At 33.3% G+C, this 24,372-nt stretch overlaps 3 protein-coding genes across 3 annotated transcripts; 2 read left to right on the top strand and 1 right to left on the bottom strand.

The window, feature by feature from the left end:
• Positions 1–1,088, top strand: LOC120256329 (prisilkin-39-like). Its single transcript, XM_039264028.1, has 2 exons — positions 1–169; positions 557–1,088. Exons 1-2 carry the CDS (start codon positions 67–69, stop codon positions 811–813), a joined length of 360 nt encoding a protein of 119 aa, XP_039119962.1. The 5' UTR covers positions 1–66; the 3' UTR covers positions 814–1,088.
• Positions 1,089–7,985: 6,897 nt separating this feature from the next.
• LOC120256327 lies at positions 7,986–9,043 on the top strand. Its single transcript, XM_039264026.1, has 2 exons — positions 7,986–8,161; positions 8,613–9,043. Exons 1-2 carry the CDS (start codon positions 8,059–8,061, stop codon positions 8,816–8,818), a joined length of 309 nt encoding a protein of 102 aa, XP_039119960.1. The 5' UTR covers positions 7,986–8,058; the 3' UTR covers positions 8,819–9,043.
• A 929-nt stretch (positions 9,044–9,972) lies between these two features.
• On the bottom strand, positions 9,973–10,477 carry LOC120256318 (probable protein S-acyltransferase 23). The gene is made up of 3 exons (XM_039264016.1): positions 10,400–10,477; positions 10,220–10,339; positions 9,973–10,098 (listed from the first exon to the last, which is right to left on the bottom strand). Exons 1-3 carry the CDS (start codon positions 10,475–10,477, stop codon positions 9,973–9,975), a joined length of 324 nt encoding a protein of 107 aa, XP_039119950.1.
• Positions 10,478–24,372: the final 13,895 nt, after the last annotated feature.

The raw sequence follows: 24,372 nt of genomic DNA, 5'->3' as shown, positions 1-24,372 counted from the left end.
TCATTCTTCTCATCTTTACTTGTCTTCTCTTCAATTCCAGTGATCATTATCTTTTAGTTAATTATCATGGCTTTTTCTAAATCTGTTGTTGTTTTGATGGCTTTGTTCGGAATCAGTCTCCTTCTCTCTGTTCAAGTTATTTCAGCTAGAGAGCTAGCTCAAGAAAAAGGTAAACCCTAACTTATTTTGTTTCTTTTTATTAATTTAATAAATTTTAATAGAATATATTCTCCATATGTTTGGTATTGAAACATCATTGTTTTATTAAGGGGATGCTTAGCATTGAAATATTATTATTAATTAGCTAGCTATTCAAATATTTGGGATCTGGTTGGAGAGAACATTTTTATTTGATCAGCTGACGAAGGTTCAACATAAAAACCTAAACATTTATTTCTTAAATTTTGATTGTTTATTAATATTACTAGTTTATAAAATTCCATTATTAAATACAATAATTTAAATAATTCCATCTCTTTAAGAGTAAGATATTGTTTATATTAAGAAGGTTTACATTTAGTTTTATTATTGATTATATAAATTTTATTTAATGTAGGAGATGAGGTGAATAAAGCAGGATACGAAGAGGAGAAGAAGATACATCAAGGACAAGGACAAGTACAAGGTGGTTACCCTGGGGCAGGCTTTCGCAATGGTTATGGCCCTCGCTTCATGCCTGGCTTTGGGCCCTACTATGGTGGTTACCAAGGTGGTTATCCTGGATATAATGGTTTTCAAGGTGGTTATCCGGGATATGGTGGTTATCAAGGTGGTTATCCAGGATATGGTATTGGCTATGTTGGCTACCCATGAGAATTTTATAAAAAATACATAAAAATGAAGCTAGTAGTCTATATATATATATATATATATATATATATATATATATATATATATATCACATATGTGCATTCTAATCAGGATGTTTAAATTAATTAGTAATGTGGTTATTAATATATGTAATAATGCATGACCAAAGTGTTGCTGTTTAAGTGTGCAAGAGAAAGATATGAAATATTTGGGATACTTTACTGCTTTTTGTAAGATCATTAACTTATAAATAAGAAGTATTGAGCTTTGTTTGTAAACAAGGAAAAGTTAGAAATTGTGTTTGTTTTTGTTGGATTGAGAAACATGATGGAAATTTTGAGTATTAATTAATTAATTAATTGTGTAAATTCGAGAAAAATAGAGCTGATCTAAACTAATCAATTTAATAATATCCATACCAAAAGATAAAGCATATGCTTAAACAATGCTACTGGATTAATGTATAGTCAATTATCTTGCAATTAGGACTGTCACTTACAAACATGACACGTATACTACATAAAACACATTACATGATATCTAAACATTCAATTATTTTATTATTTTATATGCATGTCAATGTCCTATTGTTAGTGGGTGCAATAATACTATAGTATACAACCGTAACAAATAAGTCATGGCCTCACGCAAGTATATATATTGCTACATACAGATATATTTGTAACACCTGTTACGCTGGGTTATTAAACAGTTGATCATAATGCAATTAATACAATTATTAAAAAACATAAACACGTGACTATCATAGAAAATTAGATACATAATTCATAAATTTCAAGGATCATTTTGTCATTTACAATTACATGTCAAATTCTAATGTTAATCGTACTAATTGTAACATATATATTCATACATGATTTTTTTTTAAACAAGGTGGATAAACCAAAGAATTATTAAAATAAAAAAAATAGAACGAACAAAACAAGAAAACATAAAAGCAACAAGAAACAACAAAAATACAGAAACATACCACCATCTCGAGGCAAGGCGCAGTCACCAAAAGTGAGCCGTGCCTAAACAAAGCCATACATGAATTTAATCATATAGAGACCTAATTAATTACAACTACATACCAACTTAGTGCGTTAAACTCACACAAACTCACACATATCCACACACATATGCCTCTATACACTTGGTTGTTATCCAATCAATTAGTATAATCACTAACTTATTCAAATTCTCATGCGCCGCGTATATAATTACTTACTATTAAACCAACCAGCTAGTATGTGCGCATTTGGTTATGTTAGTATGTTTATATTAAGGACAACATACATCAACTAATCAGTACTTATAAATATAGTTATATATATTGCGCGCATTAAGTAACAAGTAATTAAAGAGCTTGAAATTTCTCAATCACTGACCTAAACAAAAGTTGTGCGAAACCTTTTATTCCACATACACGAAGTTAGAACAAGTACAAAAGTTTTAAGTCAAAAGTGATACTACATATAGCTTTAATTAATTAATTAATGTTACCAACTAACTAACTGCATGCATGAAAGGACGTTCACGTACCAAACTTTTCTAGACATATTTTTTTTATCACTATTTACCCCTATGAACAGAGAACGTCATTAATGGAAACCATGGTTCTTCTCATCTTCACCGTTCTTCTCCTCTTCAAGTGATCATCATCATGCATCTCTAACTGGTTATAAATTATTATCATTGCTTCTTCTAAGTCACTATTTGCTTTGACCGGTCTTTTATGAATTATATTCTCATTTTCTTTAATGAGTTTTAATTCATAAATCCTATGTATTTTTTAAAACAGTATAAATCTATTATAAAGTCGGAGCCCACGTAACACTTTAATTAAGATGCAGTGTATCTCCATTCTCCCCTCTCTCTCTCTCTCTCTCTCTCTCTCTCTCTCTCTCTCTCTCTCTCTGTGTCTGTCTGTATTTTTAAACACAAACGCCTACATGCATATATATGTTCATATATATATATATATGAGCACTATGTGTGAGGGCGAAATACTCGATATATATTGAGGGTAAATATATGTTTACTATTTTAGCATATGAGAAGAATTTTCTGCTTGCATTATTTTTTGTTGAAAATAATGTTTATTTTTTAATTATTATTATAGAACACTTTATATTTAAAATAATACAATCTATATATATATGTGCGTGTGAAGCTAGGAAGTCTATTATTGTAAATAAAGTTAACTTATTCTAAAATGTTATTGTTTTTTCTCCACCTCCTTTATAAGTTCTCTACCCATGTTTTAATTTTTAAATGGATCATGATTTTATATTTAAACTTTAATAAATTTATATAATCAAGAGAAAAAAATAGACAAATTAAGCAGGATATATGTGATCAAGGAGCAAACGACATATATATATATATATATATATATATATAAGACCAGGATTAATTTGACCTTGGCTGTGACTAATTAATACTACCCACCCATATACACACAAAAATCGTTTCTTTGAGAGCTAAATTATATAAACATTATTTCATACAACACACATGAATTGATTCTTTGAGAACTAAATTATATAGACTATGTGTTGGCTTCCGACCTGGTTTTGGCCTTGGCAGCCGTTAATGTTATATATGATCGATCTCTATATTGGCTCCTTTTGAGTATTGTATAACAATACATAAAGATGAAGTTAATTAGAAGCATATATCTGTGCGTGGATGCATGCAATATTTTATAATGCATGACTAAAGTTTGGGTGAAAAAAATAATGGGAGTATTTTTCATATAGTTTAATTTTTGTACGATCATCAACATATAAATAAAAGTATTTGATTTTGTTATTGAAATGATAAAAATATTTGTATTTGTTTGTTTTCTTTTTTTTAGCAGAAATTAATTGTTTAGATAGGAGTGTTAATTTGGGATTAAGAAATCATTGAATATATATTTTTATATGTATAAATATATATATTTGTAAGTTCAGATTTTTTTTTTTTTTTTGAAATAAATGTGGATAAACCACAACTTTATTGAATAAAAAGATAGACAGGGAACACAAGATAAAAGCTCTCACCAGAAGTGAGGAGAAGTACTAAGAACGACAGGAAAATAAAATACAAGGAGAAAAGAAGCTGGGAAGGCGGAAGACACCGTTTGGTCCCTCAAGCCTGCCTAAACCATCGAAAGGAGCAACTACTCCTGCGCAAGATCATGGTCTGACTCTTTAACAAGATTTGAGGCTCTAGCGCTAAAGAAATTAAGGCAGCGCTTAATTTTCTGTGAAGCTTCAGTAAGAGCTGGCTGTTGACTATCAGCTGTAGTTGAGAACCAAAAAAGAAGCATATTAGCAGTTTTAATAAAAATATTGTAAAGCGGTAAAGCAGTCAAATGGAAAATACGAGTGTTTCGTTTAATCCAGATATTCCACAAGATTGTACGGGAGATTAGATCCCAGAGGATTCGGTGTTGAGGGGTAAGGGATGGAATCCAAAAAGTCCAAAGTGTGAGAATTGAATGTGGAGAGAGGTTGAAACCAAGGACCTGTGAGAAAAAAACCCCAGAGACGATTGAAGAATTCACATTCAAGAAAAAAATGGTTAAGCTTTTCAGAGGCTTTGTGACATAGAACACATGTATCTGTAGAGCTTTGAATATTGCACCATCTCTTGAAGAGATTTGTGAGAGTGAGGATTTTATCTTCCCCAGCGAGCCAGCAAAAAAGAGTTATTTTGCTAGGGCAGCGGATTTTCTAGAATTGAGAGTAATGTGGACTGCGCATTCCACCATCAATAAGGAATTTATAAAATGATTTGACTGTGAATTTCCCATTTTTTTTCCGGTGCCCAGGAGTAGATATCTTCCTGACTATATACGAGAGCAATCAGGTATGATCTCTAACAGATAGGATAACATATCTGGGGAAGCATAGTGAAAGAGAACCTCTGGGCTATTAATAAGTTTGATAAATTGTCTAATATTTATCCAAGGAGATGTACAATCAGAGAAAAGTGTTGGCCAGAGATCTTTGAGCAATTGTCCAGTATGCCAACAGTCAAACCAAAGGGATGTGTTTGAACCATTTCTGATAATTTTGTTTATACAGGATCGGAAGAGAAGTAAAGTAGAGTTCACTCCTGCCCAAAAGAAAGATTTGTTTCTAGGTGGGTTGTGGAAAAGGATTCCGTTTGGGCTACTAATTGAGTAATTAGAGTGAATGATTTTAGCCCAACCACTGTCTGGTTTACAAGATAATTTCCACCACCACTTCCCAAGTAAAGCTTTATTAAATTCCTGAAGGTTGAGGATTTCCCAACCTCCCATTTCGTGGGGCCTGGTGATTCTATTCCAGGCAACCAATCTGGTTTCTTTGGAGCCCAGGTCAGGACCTTTCCAAAGAAAATCTCTGCGAATTTGATCAATATCTTTGATTACCCAGGCGGAGAGTTTGAAGACCGACATCCAATAAACTGGGACAGTTGAAAGCATGGAATTAATGAGAGTTAGGCGGCCTCCAAGGGATAAGTAATTTGTTTTCCAAGGACTAAGCCTAGATCGAACCATTCCAATGAGCTTTGCCCAATCAATACATCTTGGCCTTCTTCCGGAAAAAGGAATCCCTAAGTAAGTGATTGGCAAACAGTTTCTGAAACAGTTAAGAATTCTGGCGGAAGTGTAATGAGGTTGGAAGTGTGTAGAATACAAACAACTTTTCGAGTAATTGATGGAAAGGCTAGAAGACCCCTCAAAAAGATAAAGAATTAATTTGATGATTTGAAGATCTTCATGTCCTCCAGCTGAGAAAATTAAGAGGTCATCAACATATTATAAATGGTAGATGTTAATCAAATGATCCAAGGAGACACCCACTAACACTTTGGATCTAAGTGCATGGGAGAACATAGCGCTTAGGACATCTGCAGCAAGAGCAAAGAGTAGAGGCGATAAATGATCACCTTGTCTCAGACCTCTTTTACATCTAATGTGTCCCTGAGTGGATCCGTTAATGATGAACTATGTCTTGGCAGTACTAAGGATAGTATGAATTCAGGAAAGACTTCTAGATCCGAATCCTCTGGCAACAAGGACATCAAGAAGAAAGTTCCAATCTAAAGAATCGAAAGCTTTTGCGAAATCCACTTTGAAGATATAACCGAGAATTTTCCGCTTTTGCAAATTGAAGATTACTTCTTGGGCACCAATAATATTATCCGCAATGCATCTTTTAGCATGTATTGTATTATGCTTTTCCGAAAGAGCAGATATATATATATATATGTCTTGAGTGAATTAGCATGGGTTACATACAAGTACTACTTAATAAATTAATTAAAATTAGCAATAAGACCATGAGTTTTTAAATAAATAAAAAATTAACTCTTGCTTTTGAATTAATATTATCACCTTCATTAATCTTCACTACTTCTAATATTCTTTAAATCAAATAAATCTTTATTTATAAGTGATTTCTTGGTCCATTTTCTACTTAAATGTTTTTTTTTAAATTATAATGTGTCAAACTACTAAAATTTGATTTTTTTTTTTTTACTTTTTTTTCCTATTAAATGAGATGGAGAAGAAAGGTTTTCTTTTTAATTTATACATGATATTAGCATATGCAGCATGAACAATAGTTACCATGTGGAAATAGAACGAATAAATCAAGAAGAATTTGTATATATCAAGAGATTTTCATAGTTTATGATAAAATTATTATTAAAAATTTGACAAGTGGTATAACTATATTATTTCAAGTACACAATTAGAGAAATTTAATTTTATTTGCTTTTATGTTTTTTCACTTGAAGCCAATATACTTCATGCCTATTTGTATTAGGAATAAACACACACACATTAAAATTTATTTTAAAAATACAGAAACAGCCCTATGGCACGGGCTTTAAATTTATTAAGAGTTTTAAAAACATTAATTATATTTATTAGAAAAATATATTTATAAATTAAAATAATTTGAATTTAAATATATGTAAATATATTAAAGCCATGATCAAACAAAACTTTAGCCAATAATATAGTTGGACATACATGATCATTTACTTAATTATATTCAGAAACATATAACTTATCTAGATTCATGCATCAAGTTAATTATATCCATAAAAAAGAATCGCAAATAGATATGCATAATACTTGTCAGATTACTATATACTATATAGTCAGTTATAGAGCGATTATGAAAATTACTTATAAACATGATACATATATGCCAAAAAAAAAATATGGCCCTTGATTTTAAAACATTTTTATACAAGTATCATATCCTATTATTAATGATATAATTACCATACACAAGAATAAATACAAACATACGAATTTAACTATATCCACACATAACTATAAGCCGGTATACATGTAACATTTGTCAAGCCATGCAAGAACTGATAATAATGCAATTGGTACTATTATTAAGGTAGACATAACACATAAACAACTATATATAATAAAAAATTAGATACATCATATGTAAAATTCAATCATCATTTTGTCATTCAACTTACGCGAGTGTTATACTCTAATGCTAATTGAATTAATTGTACCGTAGCCAAAAACAAGTATAACTAGACTGAGTTACATGCGTACAAACTTATAATTAAATGCATATAGACTTTGTTGCGTCCATACAAACAGCATATACACCAACTTAGTTGGACTCCTACAAAGTAAATTGTAAGCACAAACATATCGACATAGCTAGTTACATTAATCCGACTAAACATAAGCGCATATATATACATACCACTTGTTGGCTTTAAGTCACTGAGTTATAATCTAATTAACTTAATCAAATTCTCATACACTATATATATGTATAATTATTTCATATTAATTAGACCAAGTAGCTAGTATGCATTTGATTACGTTTATATGTCTGCATCAATGACTGTATGATCTAACAGATTATATTTATATATTGCATCAAGTAACCGGTAAATTATCTTGAAATATCTCAATCACTGACCTAACCAAGGTTGTGCAAACCCTTTTATTCCACAGACTCAAAGTTAGGTCAAGTACAAGGGATTAAGTCAAATATGAAACAATACATAGTTTTAATTAATTAATTAGTATCACCCAACTAGTTAACTGCATGCATGAAAGGACGTTCAGGTACTAAAGGTTCCTAAGAGATATATATGGATAACTTTTTTATCCCTATAAATAGAGATCAATAGAAGTCATAGCTCTTCACATCTTTAGTACTGTTCTTCTCTTCTTCTAGTGATCATTATTATCATCATCTCTGTTTAATTATCATGGTTTCCTCCAAGTCTCTGTTTGTTTTGACAACTCTCTTGGGAATCATTCTCATTGTCTCTTTGGAAGTGGTTTCAGCTCGCGAGCTAGCTCAGCAAACTCGTATATTCTAAACTCTTTTGTTTTTTATAATTATAAATATCTTTAACACACAAATCTAAAACTTTTTTTTTTATTTTTGAAACCATATAAATTTATGATTATGTTAAAGGTCAAGGATTGAGATAGTGCGCATCTCTCTATACATGAGCGTGCATGGTTATTTGGGGAATATATCTTGGTACACGTGTGCTTGGGGTAAAACCATATTTGTTAGTTAGCAGATATTACAGAGTGAAAATTTGATATTATTATTTATTATAAATTATTTATAATTAGAAGCCTACTGTTTTTATTATATATTCTTCTTCTTCTTCTTCTTCTTAAAATTTTAGCTTATTTTAAAGAATTATTGTCTTCTTTCTACACCTCTATTCGTTGTCTCCACATGTAACTTGATTTTTAGATGGGCAATAATTTTTATTTTAATTTCGATAAATTTTATTTGATGTAGAGGAAAAAGTGGACAAAACAAAATATGAAGAAGAGAAGATATATGGAGGACCGGGGTTGTTCCCTGGTGGCTACTATGGCTATGGTTACCGACCAGGAAATGGTTACTACAATGGTTTTCGACCAGGCTATATTCCTGGTAACAGATACTATGGCGGTTACTATAATGGTTATCCTTATATTCCTGGCTACGTTGGTCATCCTTGAGTACTCTATGACAAAACATGAAGCTGAAGTTAACATCGATGTGTGTGGATGTTTCCTTATAAAGATGGCTTAATTATAAATGTGGAAAATATATGTAATAATATTGCATGACTAAATTGAAGCGTGTTTGTGTGTGTGTGTGTGTGTGTCTATGCTTTTTATATAGCTGTCTCTTTGTATAATCAACGAGTTATAAATAAAATTATTGACCTGTGTTTGTGTGTATTTGTGTGCTTGCTCAACACTTGTCATTGTTTACATTTTACAGTTAGATCGTCAGGAGAGATGGAATACCTGCTATATATAGTTTATAGTGTTTCATCATATCATCAAGATATAAATAAAAATATTGAAGTATTTGCTTGTGGAATGATCAAGGTGGCACTAGTTCCTTGATCTTTTTTTGATGTGTAGATGAGAAACATAATTAGTTATAATTGTTTTGGTTTATAAAGAGATCATGGTGGGTGATTAAATTTGTACTTTGCTCGTGCTGCTTCTTTATTTCCACCAAAAGCTAAAAAAAATGTAAGTACAATTATAAACCTTTTTTCAACTTGCATAGTAATCTTGTGATTGTCTTTGACTTTTGAATTTGAATGTGTGACATTTTTGAACGCGCATTTTAGTGTATATAATCGCCTAGTTTATCACTGGATTAATTTTTTTTTTTTTTTGATAAAAGTAAATTTTTTACCGGGGCTAAAAATATGGTCCCAAAAGGAACCTTTCAAAAGGTAAAGGAGAGGAAACTTTTTTATTTAAATTGATTTAATAAATATTAATAAAAACTTAATATTTTAAACTCAAGTTATTTTTGCGAAATGAGAATATATCATCATCCTATTGTTGGAAATTGAATTGATTAATAATTATATAAGGGCTATTTAGTTGGCGGTAATGTGAAAATATTACCGCTTGTTACGTGGTATACCATGTTTGGTTAGGGGACAATGGTAATGTTGATAGTAATATAAGATTACCAACATTAGAATATTACCAAGAAACTTGGTAATCTCATTACCACTAAATTAGGTGGCTATCTGATATTACCAAGTTAATGGTTATCTAATAAATTTTTTGGGTCAAATATACCATTATTTTTAAAAAATAATTTTAAACATAATATAGGGTCTTATATGCGAAATTTATTTTCATCTGGTGTTTCGTTCTCCCGATAGTGTTTCTGGAGCGTTCGCGATGGCCACCGATCCTCGGACAGGCTCCCAATGCAACGCTATTTGTTGCGTGTTATCAGCCGCGTTCACATCACCACCATGCTTCAATATTTTAAAAAAAAATTATCAAAAACCAAAATTTTCCTCAAATTAATCAACAAAGAACCTGAACAATAGAAACATTGAGCAGAGATTATGATTCGGGTTGGGTTTAGGGTTTTACCTTGATGATATACTGAGCGACGTCGACGTGGTTATTGAGGGTGGCCCACTGGAGGGCGTGGTAGCCATTGCCATCGGGCTTAGAGACGGTGTGCCCCTCCCTCTCTATGAAGTTCCGGACCTACTGGAGATCGCCATAAGATGAGGTGGACTAAACATCAACGATGGCGTTGGAAACAACCTCCCCGGAGCTAGGGTTCCCATTGTGCAGGGAATTTGGATCGGAGATGACCTCGATTTCAGGATCATCGGACGCCATCAATGGAGCGATCTAGGGTTTGAAAAAATATACCTGAATTCTACCAAAGATAAGAATTACCAAATGTTAAGAGGGTATTTTTGGGATTTTTTATATTTTACTAATTGATTACCATGACGAACCAAACACAGTAATAAATTATTCCCAGTCATAAAAGTTCCCAACCAAACATGGTTATATCAAATTACTACAATATTCCCAGCCATATAATATTCCCATCCATATTACCATGATAATCTCGTTACGTGGTAAGATGTCATTACCACGAACCAAACGACCCCTAAATGATAAATTTTGGTAATTGAATTAAGAAACCATTATAGTATTTGAAATATTGTGTTTCAAAATTTTTAACTAAATTTTATTCTTTTTGTTTATGAATGAATTTTTGAACTATATTTATTTATGTTTTTACTATTTGTGCTATCTTTAATGTGGCAAAACGTTAAGTTTACATTTTTTTTATTGCACCAAAGCCCCTTCTAAAACCTTTAAAAACCCTATTTATAACCTAAGGCCTATGGGGGCACCTTATGGACGTAATCATGGGTTATAGACCTGAAGATGAAAAGTTATAAATCTTACTAGAGTAACCATGACCGTATGGTTTTATGTTTGGGTCTTACTATCCAATTCATAGGAATAAGCCTGAGATCGTAAGTGCTCATGTTTGATGCTTGTGACCAGTGTTAGAGTACAAGCCCAGCCCATAGACTCCTTTTACTGTTCCTTATAACCAAGCTTACAGGTGTAAGCTTAACCTATAAGCTCATTTGTCTTGCTCTTATGCTCCGGCTTATAGGTGTAAGTCGTGCTTGTAAGCTTTTTTGTTTGGGACTTATGGTGGTAGGCTTTTTCATAAGTTGATGGACTAATGTCACCTTGAAATGCAAGTGCACATGCTTGATAATTAAGTGTGTAATTGCACATGATTTTATATTAGTTTATACACTTAATTAGCATGTATTACAGTGTTTTATTCGAAAGATGTTGTTAACATGGTGTAAATTGTGATTTCAAGTGACAAGTAGTGCATAACAAGGGAAGGGAGACTAAGAAGCAATTTCGAGCCAAAATGAACAAGATAGAGCTCCCTCAACATCATCATTAGAGGAACAGGCCATATTGAACACCTTACGGTCACCTTACGGCCAGATTTACGGCCGTAAACCTCATCCAGGGAATTTTACTGGCATGCTTACACCCATAATGAGGATCATAATGACCACATAGAAGGATTTATGGGCAGGACTTGCACCCATGAGCCGGACCATAAGGGCCATCCAGAGAAACTTACAAGGAGCAGTATACACCTTTAAGGAAGGTCGTAAGCGCCATCTAGAGAAGTTTACGGTCCAGTGCTTATGGTAGTAAGCTGGATCATCACAGTAAGACATAAGACCTTACAAGCTCCAAGCTTACCATCGTAAGACGTGATTATGTTGAGGATTTTCAAGAAATCTTTTGACTACCATGCAAAGGGAGTGTGGACCCCACTCATGCACTAAAGCTTGCTTAGGATGCTAACCAATTATTTTCTAGCTCCCTTAACCCTATTTCTTCTTGTCATCTTGTTTTAAGAACTTTGTTGAAAGGATGAATTCCCAGAGGAAATTCTGGTTCCATCACATCCTTGCCTTCCAATTGGCCAAGTCTTTAATTCCATGGCCATCCTTCTTCTCCATTTTTCTTCTCCATTTTCCCTCTATACATCTTGCTCTCTTGGAAAGGTTGAGGGGGAGTGTGTACCATTGCTGGAGTTTGGGCTTCTATCGAAGTTCTTGATGTCTAGAGTAAGGCTAAGAGGAGCAGCGAACTGCTGGTGCTTTAACGAAGTCTAGGTAGGTTCTCTTGTTTTCTTGGTGGTGGTAGAACTTGATGTATGGGTAGTGTGTGAAGCTTGTTTGAATATGAAATTTAGAGCATGTTTGTATGCTAAACCAAGTTGAGATGCATGCTTGGAGGCTTATAGTTGCATGTACTTATATTTATATTCATGTAACCTTTGATCCTAAGTGCATGTTAACATCATTTCCACTCCATGTTTATACCTGAAAACTAGTGGAACTTGAAGCCTTTTTCTATCTTTTTGATTTAGTTTGCTTGTTGTTTATAATCCATGAATAGTTGTGAAGCCTTTTCCTTTTAGCCATCTATGGGTTATATACGTACTCTTTTTTCTGTGCATATTTATGCTTATGTTTTAATGGAAGTTGCACCCCTTTTTGATTGTTTTATGGGCTTATTTATGCATAAAACCCAAACCTGCATGAAACCATATATATATATATATATATATATATATTTATATATGTATGTTTAGAGTTTTTACAGCCTTTTAATTATAGTTGGGTGTATATATATATCTTGTTTCTGTGGCCATATATATATATATATATATATATATATATATATATGTGATTAGATATATATACACACATGCAAGCTTTGACCTGTCACTTGCTAAGAGACTTATTTCCTATCTTAGTTTCTCTTACCTCCTGTCCTTGTTCTTGTTCTTCATTCTACTTCTCCATTTTCTTGTTTCTCTTAGCACATCATTGTTATTACCACTATTATTAGTGTTGTGTTGATTTATTTAAATATTTTTATTATATTTCTTAGTGATAATATCATGTTTGTCTTTCATAGGGTATGTATGTTGCTTTCCTATGCACTCCTTAGAAATTGTTTTACCTGAATTTGTGATTAAACTTGCAATTAGATTGATTTTGTTTTAACTTGGTAAATAATTGGGTTTTAGTATCTTTTTAGGGAGTCGTTTTGGATCTTATTTTGGACCTAGGCTATTACCAAGTAAGTAATCCCCTTGAACCCTTGTATCTACTTTCAAATAATAAAATTTCATAAATTTATTCCAAGCTATTCACTGATTTATATTTATTAGTTTTGAGATTACCATCATATTTTATATTCTTTTAGTTAAATTATTTTTTAAAACTCACTGGTAGGGGTGGCAAAATGGGTACTAATGCAATTACACGAGACAACATGACATGGTTTAAAGTGGGTATGGGTTTAGCATAAATGGGTTCATGTCTTAAACAGGTTGACATGATTAAGACACGCTTAAATTAAACTGGTTTGTGTATAATTGTGTCAACCTTTGTAAGACACATTTAACATGAATATAAGGGCAAAAAAGTAATTATACTTAACATATATATATATATATATATATAATATAGTGCAAAGTTTTAACTTCCAAACCCTAATTTCTCAGTGGCCTGCCGCCTCTTCACTTTCCTTTGAAAAAATCTAGCCCATAGATTATGACCGTCACTCACCGCCTCTCCTTCTCACTTGCCTCTGCCACCTGCCGGCCATCACCTCCTCCCTTGTCTTCTTCATAGCCACGTCTACTCCTCGTCTACCGCCTCCTTTACCGGCTAACCATCTCTTCCACCGCCAACTTCAACTGTCGCCGCCTCTTCTCATGCCTCCTTCACCGGTTCACCATCTACCTCCTTTCATAATCTCCTTAACTTGTTCAACTTGGTTTGTTTTTTCCATTTATTTTGTATTATTTTATTTTATTTTTGATTTTTTTCCATTAGATTTAACTTTTTCATAGCTTTCCAACCTCTTCTTGTTCAAACTTTTCTGGTGGATTTCCTATTTCCTTTGGTCATGCATGATTTGAATTCACTCTTTTGTTTAATTTGTGTAAGCTTCTTGTTTATGTAAAAAATTGCATGTCCTGATTCAAATCGAATAAAAATTTAAAAAAGAAATTATTACACACAGTCTAATCATAATCGAATTGGGACAACAAATGGTTAAAATAAATAAATTTCATTATATTTGGATATATTCAAGATAAGTGCAGAAGACATTTTTGAGATAATTTAAAATGTTTAAATCACAAGATCAGCCGAGAGCACAGATCTCAAGGCGATCTAAAATATTTAAATCACAAGATCAGCCGAGAGCACAGATCTCAAGGCGATCTAAAATATTTACATCACAAGATCAGCCGAGAGCATAGATCTCGAGGTGATCTAAAATATTCAAATCACAAGATCAGCCGAGAGCACAGATCTCGAGGCAAAAATGCCAAATTACAAAATTGCCTTTGAGAACATATCTCGAGCCATTAATGCAAAAATACAATATATATATATATATATATATACATATCCTTGAGGATATATCTCGAGGTAAAATGAAAATTTAAAAAGAGAAAATTTTTAAAGAAAAAAAATTGCAATTGAGAACATATCTCGTGTCATAAATGCAAAATTACATAATTGCCCTTGAGAGCATATCTCGAGGCATAAATGCAAATTATAAAATTGCCCTTGAGAGCACATATCTCGAGGCAATCGCAAATCTTAGGATAGCCAAACATATATCCCGAGGCAATCCTAAATTTCATAAAGCCTGAAAAAACAGATCTCGAGGCGATTTGAGAAAGTACAAATACCGAGACACCAAATACATATCCCGAGGCAAATTGAATTTTTAAAAAAATAATAATAATTAAAAAAAAATATTATTAAAAAAATTTAATTAAAAAAAAATTTTAAAAAAAAATTAATTAAAATTTTAAATTTTTAAATAAAATCTTATCCTCTTTAGGGCATCCCACGTGAAAAAAAGGAGGACAAAAAAGAAATGAAAAAAAAATGATAACAAAAATTCAAATTTCGAATTTCGAATTTGAAATTAATAAAAATAAACCAAAAATAACAAAAAAATACATATAATAAAAATATAACAATAAAAAAATAATAATAATAAAATAAAATAAATTTAAAAAAATAAATAAAAATAATTATAATTATAATAATAAATAATAATAATAATAAAATTTAATTAATTAGATTAATTAATTAAAATATAAAAAAAATTATAAAAAAAATAATATTAAAAAAATTATTAAATTTCAAATTTCGAATTCAAAATTAATTAAAAAATAATAATAATAACAAAATAAAAGAAAATAATAATAATAATATAATAATAATATATATAAATTGAAAAAAAATTGGTAGAGAAGGTTGGTTGAAAAGATAAGTTTTTAATTAAAAAATATATATATTAATTAATTACAGTTTTAAAATTTTGAATTTTTGATTTAGTTTTATCTCTATCCTGACTTGGTTAGGATTTGACGGAGGAGAGGAACGGAGAAAGAAAGAAGAAAAGAGAAGGTTTTCTTCTCGTCCCCATACTATATATATAATATATATAAAAGAAGAAAAAAAGGATTTCCATCGCTGCTGCCGCCTCTCGTCACTGCTACCGCCGCCCATTACCTGTCATCGCTGCGCCCTGCCGTCGTTGCTGTTCACCGCCGTGGCATGCTTGAGTGGCTGAAATAATGCCGCCAAGCATGCCACTGCTGCCGCTCGTCACTGTTGTTGCTGTTGTTGCCCGCCGTGTCCATCGTTGATGCCGCCGGCGTTATCGAACGGCTGAGATAATGCCGTCGATCATGCCGGATGTATCCGCCGCCTCTGCTGTTTATGCTTGCCATCGTTTGATGCTCTTGCCGCTGCTATCGTTTACTGTCCACCGTCGTCACCGCTGCTGTTGCACACCGCTTTGGCTGCTTGAGTGGCTGAGATAATGCCGTCGAGCATGTCATCTGCCTGCTGCTCGTGCTGCTGCTCCTTCTTAGTCTTCAGTGCCGTCAGAATACTCAGTATCTCGAAATGGATCCTGAACTTACTATAAGACCAAGAGAATCCCAAAAGGGTGGCCTCCATCACTGTCTCTGCCTTCTTCTTTGTTGCCTCGTCCTTCTCTGCCTCGTCTACAAAGCCCTCCAAGACTGTTGGTGGGGCCCCTGAAAGCCTGGATGTCCGTGTTGGCCTGCAGGTCAAAGCTAATGTTCAGGTTGCTCCCAAGATCAACGAGACTAAGATAAGCTTGAAAACCGATACTCAAAAGTGTGAGGATAAGGCTTTCTATTTGGCCTTGAGGATATTCTACAACTAATTACTATCATGACCATTTTCTTGACAGCAGAGAAGCAGTGTACCCTCCTTGATTGGAAACCAAGGAGGTCTGACATGCTTACAGATGCATTTAGCCTTGGGAGAATGGTTAATGATGGGCTTGTCTTTAAGCAAAACTTTTCTATACGGTCTTATGAGGTTTCGATTGCGCTCCATCAATAACGTCTGTGAACTACAAGGAGTAGCTCATAGTATTGGTGGACTCCATGCTCCGAGAGGGTATGTTGGATGAGCAGTTCATGAAGCTGCTCACATTGCAAGATGAGACCGGTCCTGGCCTTGTTACGGAGGTGGTCACCATGTTTTGAGACTATCATTTATCAGGTTGTGATCCAAAATGTGGATCCTCTTGTTCAGTAGTTGCACCGTTGGAGTCCGAAGATGAAACTGGCTTGTGTTCAATATCGTCAGCCAAGTAATGGCACTGGCGTTGATCGCATGGCATCGTACAAATGATGTAATTGTTGGAATGTTTTATTGGTGATGCTTATATGCAATTAGTTCAAATCTCTTATTCATAAATACTGCCAGTACGTTAAACATTAAGCCATGTTTGCTCTTTTGATAACAAATAATTTTTTTTAAAAAAAAGCAGGTTTATTAGGAAAAATAAATAAATAAATAAAAAAATGGTTTCCACTATGCAAGAGATACACATGGAAATAAAAAAAATTGTAGGCATGTATACGTACATTGGGAAGCATGTATTAAAAAAAAATATATGAAATGAAATGCTTCTAAGTTGTTAGCATGTGAAAGCTCATGGTTTATATATATATATATATATATATAAAAAGGGAATGAAAAATAAGAAGTATGCACAGGTGTGCATATTCACTGTTAAAAAAAAAGAAAGCATGGGTCGTGTGAGACAAAATTATGTGATTTGCATGTAAAAATCCAAAAAATAAATAAATAAATAAATAAATAAATAAATAAATAAATAATAAAAATATAATGCAATTATGGGCATATAAAAGATATCCAAAAGACAAGGGGTTTGCCATGAATGCAAGTTCACGATGAACAAAAATGATTAAAAAATATAAATATTACATGGGAAGTACGTAATGGCTACTTGGTTTTTTTTTTAAGTAGAACATGCAAAACTCAATGAGTGGAGGATCATTAATTTGCTTGTCATAAATTCAATGGTGAATGGCCCACCATGAAAAAGACACTTGCAAAAATAAAAAGAAATATATATATATAATAAAAAAAATAAAAATGAAAAAAATGCACCTGAATAACATGCATAAAAAAATAATAATAATAAAAAAAATTGAAAAGCATGCATTTTCATGATTTAAAGAGGCGGGCCCACCACGGATGAACATGGTTCAGGTTTTTTTTAAATAATAATAAAATAAAAAAATAAAAAAATAAATATATATTTAGAAGCCCATGATTACGTGACTCATGCATGACAAGAGGTGCACATTGAGTTGAAAAATAAAAAAATAATAATAATAATAATGAAAAATAAAAAAAATAAAAAAATAAAAATAAAAAATAAAATTGCATGCATACATGCAGGCTCACACATTTAGAAGCCCATGATCTAAAAAAAAAAAAACCATCCATCCTATGGACTTATGATATGCATGCATATACATGCAAGTGGGATCCACCATTTAAATGATGAGTATGGGGTTAAAAAAAAAACATATAATAATAGAAAGCATACTATTGCCTCATGACTCAAAAAAAATAAAAAAAATAAAAAAATAAAAAAAAATAATAAAAAAATAAAAAAATTTATATGATAATAAAAAAAAATGATGAAATAATCGGCCCACCTTTGCGCATAAGGTAAACTTAGAGTTTCACCATGCACGTTGAATGAAAGACATGTATGTTTAAGTGCATACATATTTGTTAGAAACATATACATGGCGCTAAGGTGTTAGAAGGAACACAAGAGCACCCTCTTGTATTATCTAAAGTACCTTGAGATAAAAGAAGAAGACATCAATGACAAGATTACTTGAAGCAATAACAAGAATGATCAAGGAAACGGCAGATTTTAGGAAATGACACATAATTTATGAGAAGGATATTTCAAAATGACATACGGTGCAGTGATAAAAGCATAGGCAATGGTTAATTTCAAGGCAATAATGAGATATATATCTCAAAATGGCAACAAGGCAGGCAATGCAGTGACAAGGCACATGCAGCGGCAATAAAAAAATAATACATATATATATATATATATATATATAAGTGATGTAATAAATATGTTTATATAATAAAATAACAAATTTCATAATTCGCAAATTTTCTTGCTTTTATTTGTACTTTTTGCCCTTAATCGGAGGTTCCTAAGATTTCTAATCTAGGGTAATTAATAATAGAGGCTTGCCTCTATTAGGAATGAAAGAACCCACACAAAACAAATATGATATTTGTGCTTCGATATATCGTATGGTGTCTTTTCATGATGCCAGATGCATATTTTCGATCCCACACTTCTCATCGATGGATGAAAATTATCTATGTGTATCCAGAGTGAAATATTTGGAATCAGGGTTTTTTCCCCTTCGAATTGCTTCCATTATCTTCTAAATACCTAATTTTATATGCTTTTCTCTATTCATAATGCAGATTTATTGAACTATGTCTATGTGACTTGAAAGTAAAGGAATTGGATTAAGTGTTCATGATTATTGCATGTTCTTTTCTCATCACTTATAGTTTTGTTCAAATCATTACTGTAATTCTCTTTTTTATGTTTGTTAATAATTTTTTTTTTGTTACTTTCTGTTTTGCAATTCTTTAGGTTTACTAATAACTTTTTTTTAATGTTTTTTTTTTTAAATTTACCATGAGTTCAGAGCCCGTAGGAGATGACTCACAATTTGAAGGGGATGAAGGAAATGAATCAAATGATGTCATTCAACTGGATTCAGATGCCAATGAAATTAAAAATGCACAACAAAAGACTACCAAGAAGGGAAGATTGACTTCACAAATTTTGCGGAATTTTGACTTAATTAAAGGTGATGGAAAAAAGAGGATAGCCAAATGAATGCTTTTTGGTGTAGAATATTGATGAGTGCACTTTGTATACATGTTTTCATGCCCTAAATTCATCATTTTTCTTGTTCTTAAGTTTACTTTTATACATAAGCAGTGCTATTATGCGTATTTGTGTTATATGTGCAGGAATAGGGGGCTCAATACAATTTGGAGTGAAATCGGGAAGAAAACTAGAAAAATATTCAAAAGAAGTTCAAGTACTCAAGCTTGACATGGGCTGGACATACTCGTGTCATACCCACTGAAGTTTTCAGCCTGATGTTGATCTAGCAAGAAGTCTGTGTAGAAGGGTACTTTCAAGCTTGACACAGTTAGGACACGATCATGTCCATGCCTCTGAAAAACCCAGGCCAAGGGTGATTTTATTGAAGAATAGGTGACACGTTCTGAGTGCTCCTGACACGATCGTGTCACATCATCGCATGGTCAAGACACGACCGTGTCTTTTCTACTGAAGTTTCTAGGCAGAGACACCTTTTCACTTGGCTCTTTCTTGACATGACACGGTCTGGACACGCTCATGTGCAGATCGTGTCAAGCCTGAATCCTTCCTTTTTAACTCCAGTTTTTAGGGTTTCTTCTCCATCTTTATTTGGGGATCTTCTTCTCCTCCTGGAGAACATTGATGAGAACGAAGATCAAGCTTATCCACACTTTCTAAGGTATTAAGGAGAAAGTTGGAGGCACAAGGAAAGTGGTGCTAGCACACAGGGCTTGACGTTGGAGGCAAATCTCAAGGAGAAAGGAGTTATGTCTTCTTTCTTTAGATCTAGGGTTATCTCCTCCATGTTGTACCCAGCCATGAGGGGCTAGCCGGCCACGGTGCCCCGGGGTGGGAACTTTGTTACTTTGTATACTTTAAACACTTGTACTCTTCATGATTTACGGAGTTCTTTTGGTTCTTGTGTTGAAACTTGTATTGCAAAACTTGAAGTGCTTGATTTGAGTAGTTGCTTAGATAGAGCTTGATGGTGGATTATCACAGCTGTCATTGCCTCAGGGAATGGCATAACTTGGTGAGCTTGAATCCATAATTATCTTTGCAAAAGTTGACGTATTTGAGAGCCTTAGCTGCAATATTGCTTTTGAGCACATATTAGAGCCTGAGAATGTACCTGGTAAACCTTGAGAGCGAGTGAGCATCACTAAGTGCTGAGGAAACATCCTGGGGCATTGTTCTCTTTCTGTTGACACTCAATCCAATTGCCTTTATCTTCATCTTTCCTCTTTTCTTTTATCTCTTTATTCTCTCTTTTAGTTTAAAGTAATCTTTTCACCAATATATTCTTCACTAGAGATCAGTGTTGAGTGAGTATTTTTAGTGCATGATGAGGAGAGAGAGAGAGAGAGAGAGAGAGAGAGAGAGAGTCAAAAGAAATAGATATGAGCCAGAATGAAGAATATAGAACTTTCTTGATATCAATAATACAAGAACAAGCCAGATAGAACACCTTACCGCCAGACTTACGATAGTAAGTTTTATCTTGAGGGACTTTTTGCTTGTGGTTAGGGTTTCACATTGGGGGCTCTTGCCCGCCCTTTGGCGGAGATTCTAGGGTGAAACAGCACATCTTGACCAAGAGGGAGGCAAGCCCAAGAGGATGAGAGTAGCCGGCGGTCGAAAGAATCAATGAGAGTGGTGTGGAGAGATCTCTACAAAGTCATTGTCAAACCTCCAGTGTTACTATTTATTCGAGGGGAGATCTTGAGCTTAGATGGAGTTTTTCTACTTCTTTTTTGTATTTCCATTCCTTGGCTTGTATGTGTGCCCCCTCTCATGAGGAACTAACTCATTTTGTGTATTTGGATATTTATGAACCTTAGGACTTTTTATTTTATATGATTTAACTCTTGTTGTCCTTTATTTAAGATTTTTTTGAGTTCCAATCTTGTGTTTTTTGTGTCTCATGATCATTGTAGTGAGACCATAGATTGTGTTTTTGAATGTTCTTGTGAAGAGTTGCAAGACCCACTAGAATAGGTCTACTTAGGGGGAGAAGAGAGCCAAATGTAGAGAAGTATCAGCTTCCCTTCCTATTGATCATGCCTACCCTTGTGCTCCCATGTTCATCAAGCAATCATACAAATTTCTTTGATGTGATAGGTCATAGTTAGGAATTTCTATTGGATTATGGTTTAGTTGTCTTGCAAGAGTGCTAACCTATTTTGGGAGCTTACTCAGTCAACCGAGATCCCTAGAGCATTAGGCATTCATACAAACCTTTGTGATGTGACAGGTCATAGGTTGGGGATTTCTATTAGAATAGTCACCAATCGCCATGCAAGTTGGATTGGGGTACTTTTGGATTACCGCAGCTCAAATTATCTCAATCAGGAAGCAGCCATTAGGTCTTGTGCCTTAATGAAGTCCTAGGGGGATTTTTTTTGTCCCAATACACCCTTCTCTTGTGTGACATTTCCTTGTGTTCTTATTGCATATGATTGTAGTTAGGTCCTCCTTTTTTCCTTAGTTTATCTTATTTTGTTTTCTTCACTCATTACTTTTCTTTGGTTAGATAGTAGAAGAATAGCCAATACTGATACTCCTAGTAGTTGTGGATTTGACTACCCGAACTTCCGGTACACTTTATTACTTGAACGACCCATGCACTTGCGGAGCACATTAGGAAATCTTTTGGAAGCCAAAAAAAGGAGGAGAAGGAGAAAATTTATGAGGGTTATCTACAACAAAGAGAGAAATGGACAAAGAGAGAAAGGGGGTTTTCATGTTTTCATTCACATCTCTTGTCTCTATTGGATTGTATGAGTGTTCTCCTTTAATGAAGAACAAACTTATTAGTGTTTCGGCTCAGATGGAACCTCGGGTTTACCTTTTGATTGACATTAGTTGTGGATTTTGAATGCTTTCATGTTAATTATTTTATTTCAATCTATCATTGTCGAATTCAATTAGGTGTTTCTACTGCCTTGGATTCTACTGTAGTGAGAGGAAAAAAATCCATGATTGATGTGCTTATGTGACAAATTGAGATATCCACCTAGCATAGACAAACCGCAATTGAAAGGAGTCATGAGTCCGCCCAGAGATAAGGCACTTTGGAGTTGAGATTTCTCCTCCCGTGATCCTTGTGAGTGAGTTAGCATAGGATTCTTTGATATCATAGGGAGTAGCTTCAGAAAGAGCTTATGATGTTATTCATATGGGATTAGGGGCATTTGCTTCAGGAAAAGTGTTGTCTATCTTTAGAATGTGTGCTTTTTCTAGAAGGTAGTCAATATAAGCGCCATATGGGACCGGTTGCTACTCATCTCGAGAAAGGGGTAGTATGTTTTAAGAACTCTCTCGGTTCAATAAGATTGCATGAGTTTATACAACCATTATTTAGGACTTTACAAACCCTAAGGAAAGTCTATGCTCGAACACCCTTCCTTTATACTTGTTTCGCAGAATTTTCTATTTGAATATTTAATTTCTAGTTTTAGGTTGCATTTACACTCATCTATTTTGATTAGGTTAATTGTATTCTCTCATTCCCTGTGGATCGATAACCTTATTTCTTAGCACCCTATATATTACTTGACTGGCAAGTTCACTTGCAAACAGTAGGTGACTATGGCTTTTTCTATCACCACCGCCATAGAGGAGCAATCCTCGGCAAAATTGTTGAAGGAAATATCGGCATGCGAGCTTGGAGGAAGATTGTGGAGCATAGGTGACTATGGTTTGTACAACTTCTTGATTGTATTGCACATTTTCTTTATATGAGGACTTAGAACTCCTAGTGTATTTGGACATTGATGAACTCTATGATGTAATTTTATATTGGACAACATATATTGACTATATACTTGAGTTTATTTTGATTAATTCAATTTTTATGTTTTAATGCCATGTTATTAATAAAGCGAGAGCTTGATTTCATGCTTGATATATGTATTGGGATTGAGAAATCACTATGCATAGATCTACCACTATTAAAGGGACTTGAATATAAACCTAGATGTAGAAGGTTTTGTAGTTCAATTCTCCTGGTTAGGTTTACATTACCTTTGAATTTCACTAAGTGTTTATGTAATCATACTATGCCAAGGTAGGAAAGAGATTTTGATCATGGCTTGATGGCTGATTAGTTGCTAATTGCCTTGAGAAAGGGATTAGTGTGATTTAGGAAGTACGGGTTAACTTGTTTTATGCGGTTCATTGAATGTTCATGCAATCATACTGAGTTTAGGTAGAGAAGAGATTTTGACTTAGCTTGGTAGGAGATTAGTTGTTCATCGCCTTGAAAAAGGGGTACACATGATTTAGGAACACCCACAGTCTAATTAACTCAAAGAAAGTCCAATATCCTAATCTAGAACTTAATTGAACATGATTGGGGGATTATTCCTTGTATGGATACCTCCTTTACATAAATGATAGAGTCTTGCCAATTCACCGTGTTTATTTAGTTTATGATTTATTTTTAATTTGTTCATCAACCTTATTTTTATTGGACTAGAAAATAGACAAATAGTTAATACTAGTACTTCCTGTTTTCATGGATTGACAACTATGCAAAATTATGCTAGAACCATGCTTAGTATACTCTTGAATTACTCCTTGACAGTGTTTTGCACGCCTAGAACACTACCATGCTGAAGCTGTGCTTTTCTTTTGATTTATCCTTTTGTGCATGTTTCTCCTAAAGTTACTCCGATTTCATTTCTTTTGTTCCAATACTTATTTGCCTGAAGAATATGTATAAAATAGCCGGCATAGCACGAAAATAGGAAAAAATATGCAAGAAATCAAGTAAAAAGTACAAAGATTTATAATACGAAAGACATGCATCCATGCACTCATCTACGTACATACATACACTTAAACAAAGGTCAATATTTTTTAACTTGGTCAGGCAAAGA

Source organism: Dioscorea cayenensis, unplaced genomic scaffold, assembly GCF_009730915.1.
Source record: "Dioscorea cayenensis subsp. rotundata cultivar TDr96_F1 unplaced genomic scaffold, TDr96_F1_v2_PseudoChromosome.rev07_lg8_w22 25.fasta BLBR01001396.1, whole genome shotgun sequence".
NCBI classification, from domain to species: Eukaryota; Viridiplantae; Streptophyta; class Magnoliopsida; order Dioscoreales; family Dioscoreaceae; genus Dioscorea; species Dioscorea cayenensis.
This window is presented reverse-complemented; position numbering and strand designations above follow the sequence as displayed.

Coding starts and splice junctions, on each gene's coding strand:
- LOC120256318 (XM_039264016.1), bottom strand. CDS start 10,477: ATGGCGTCCGATGATCCTGAAATCGAGGTCATCTCCGATCCAAATTCC. Junction 10,340..10,399: donor GGAACCCTAGCTCCGGGGAG/GTTGTTTCCAAC, acceptor GATCTCCAGTAG/GTCCGGAACTTCATAGAGAG. Junction 10,099..10,219: donor TCGCTCAGTATATCATCAAG/GTAAAACCCTAA, acceptor AAAATATTGAAG/CATGGTGGTGATGTGAACGC.
- LOC120256329 (XM_039264028.1), top strand. CDS start 67: ATGGCTTTTTCTAAATCTGTTGTTGTTTTGATGGCTTTGTTCGGAATC. Junction 170..556: donor AGAGCTAGCTCAAGAAAAAG/GTAAACCCTAAC, acceptor TATTTAATGTAG/GAGATGAGGTGAATAAAGCA.
- LOC120256327 (XM_039264026.1), top strand. CDS start 8,059: ATGGTTTCCTCCAAGTCTCTGTTTGTTTTGACAACTCTCTTGGGAATC. Junction 8,162..8,612: donor CGAGCTAGCTCAGCAAACTC/GTATATTCTAAA, acceptor TATTTGATGTAG/AGGAAAAAGTGGACAAAACA.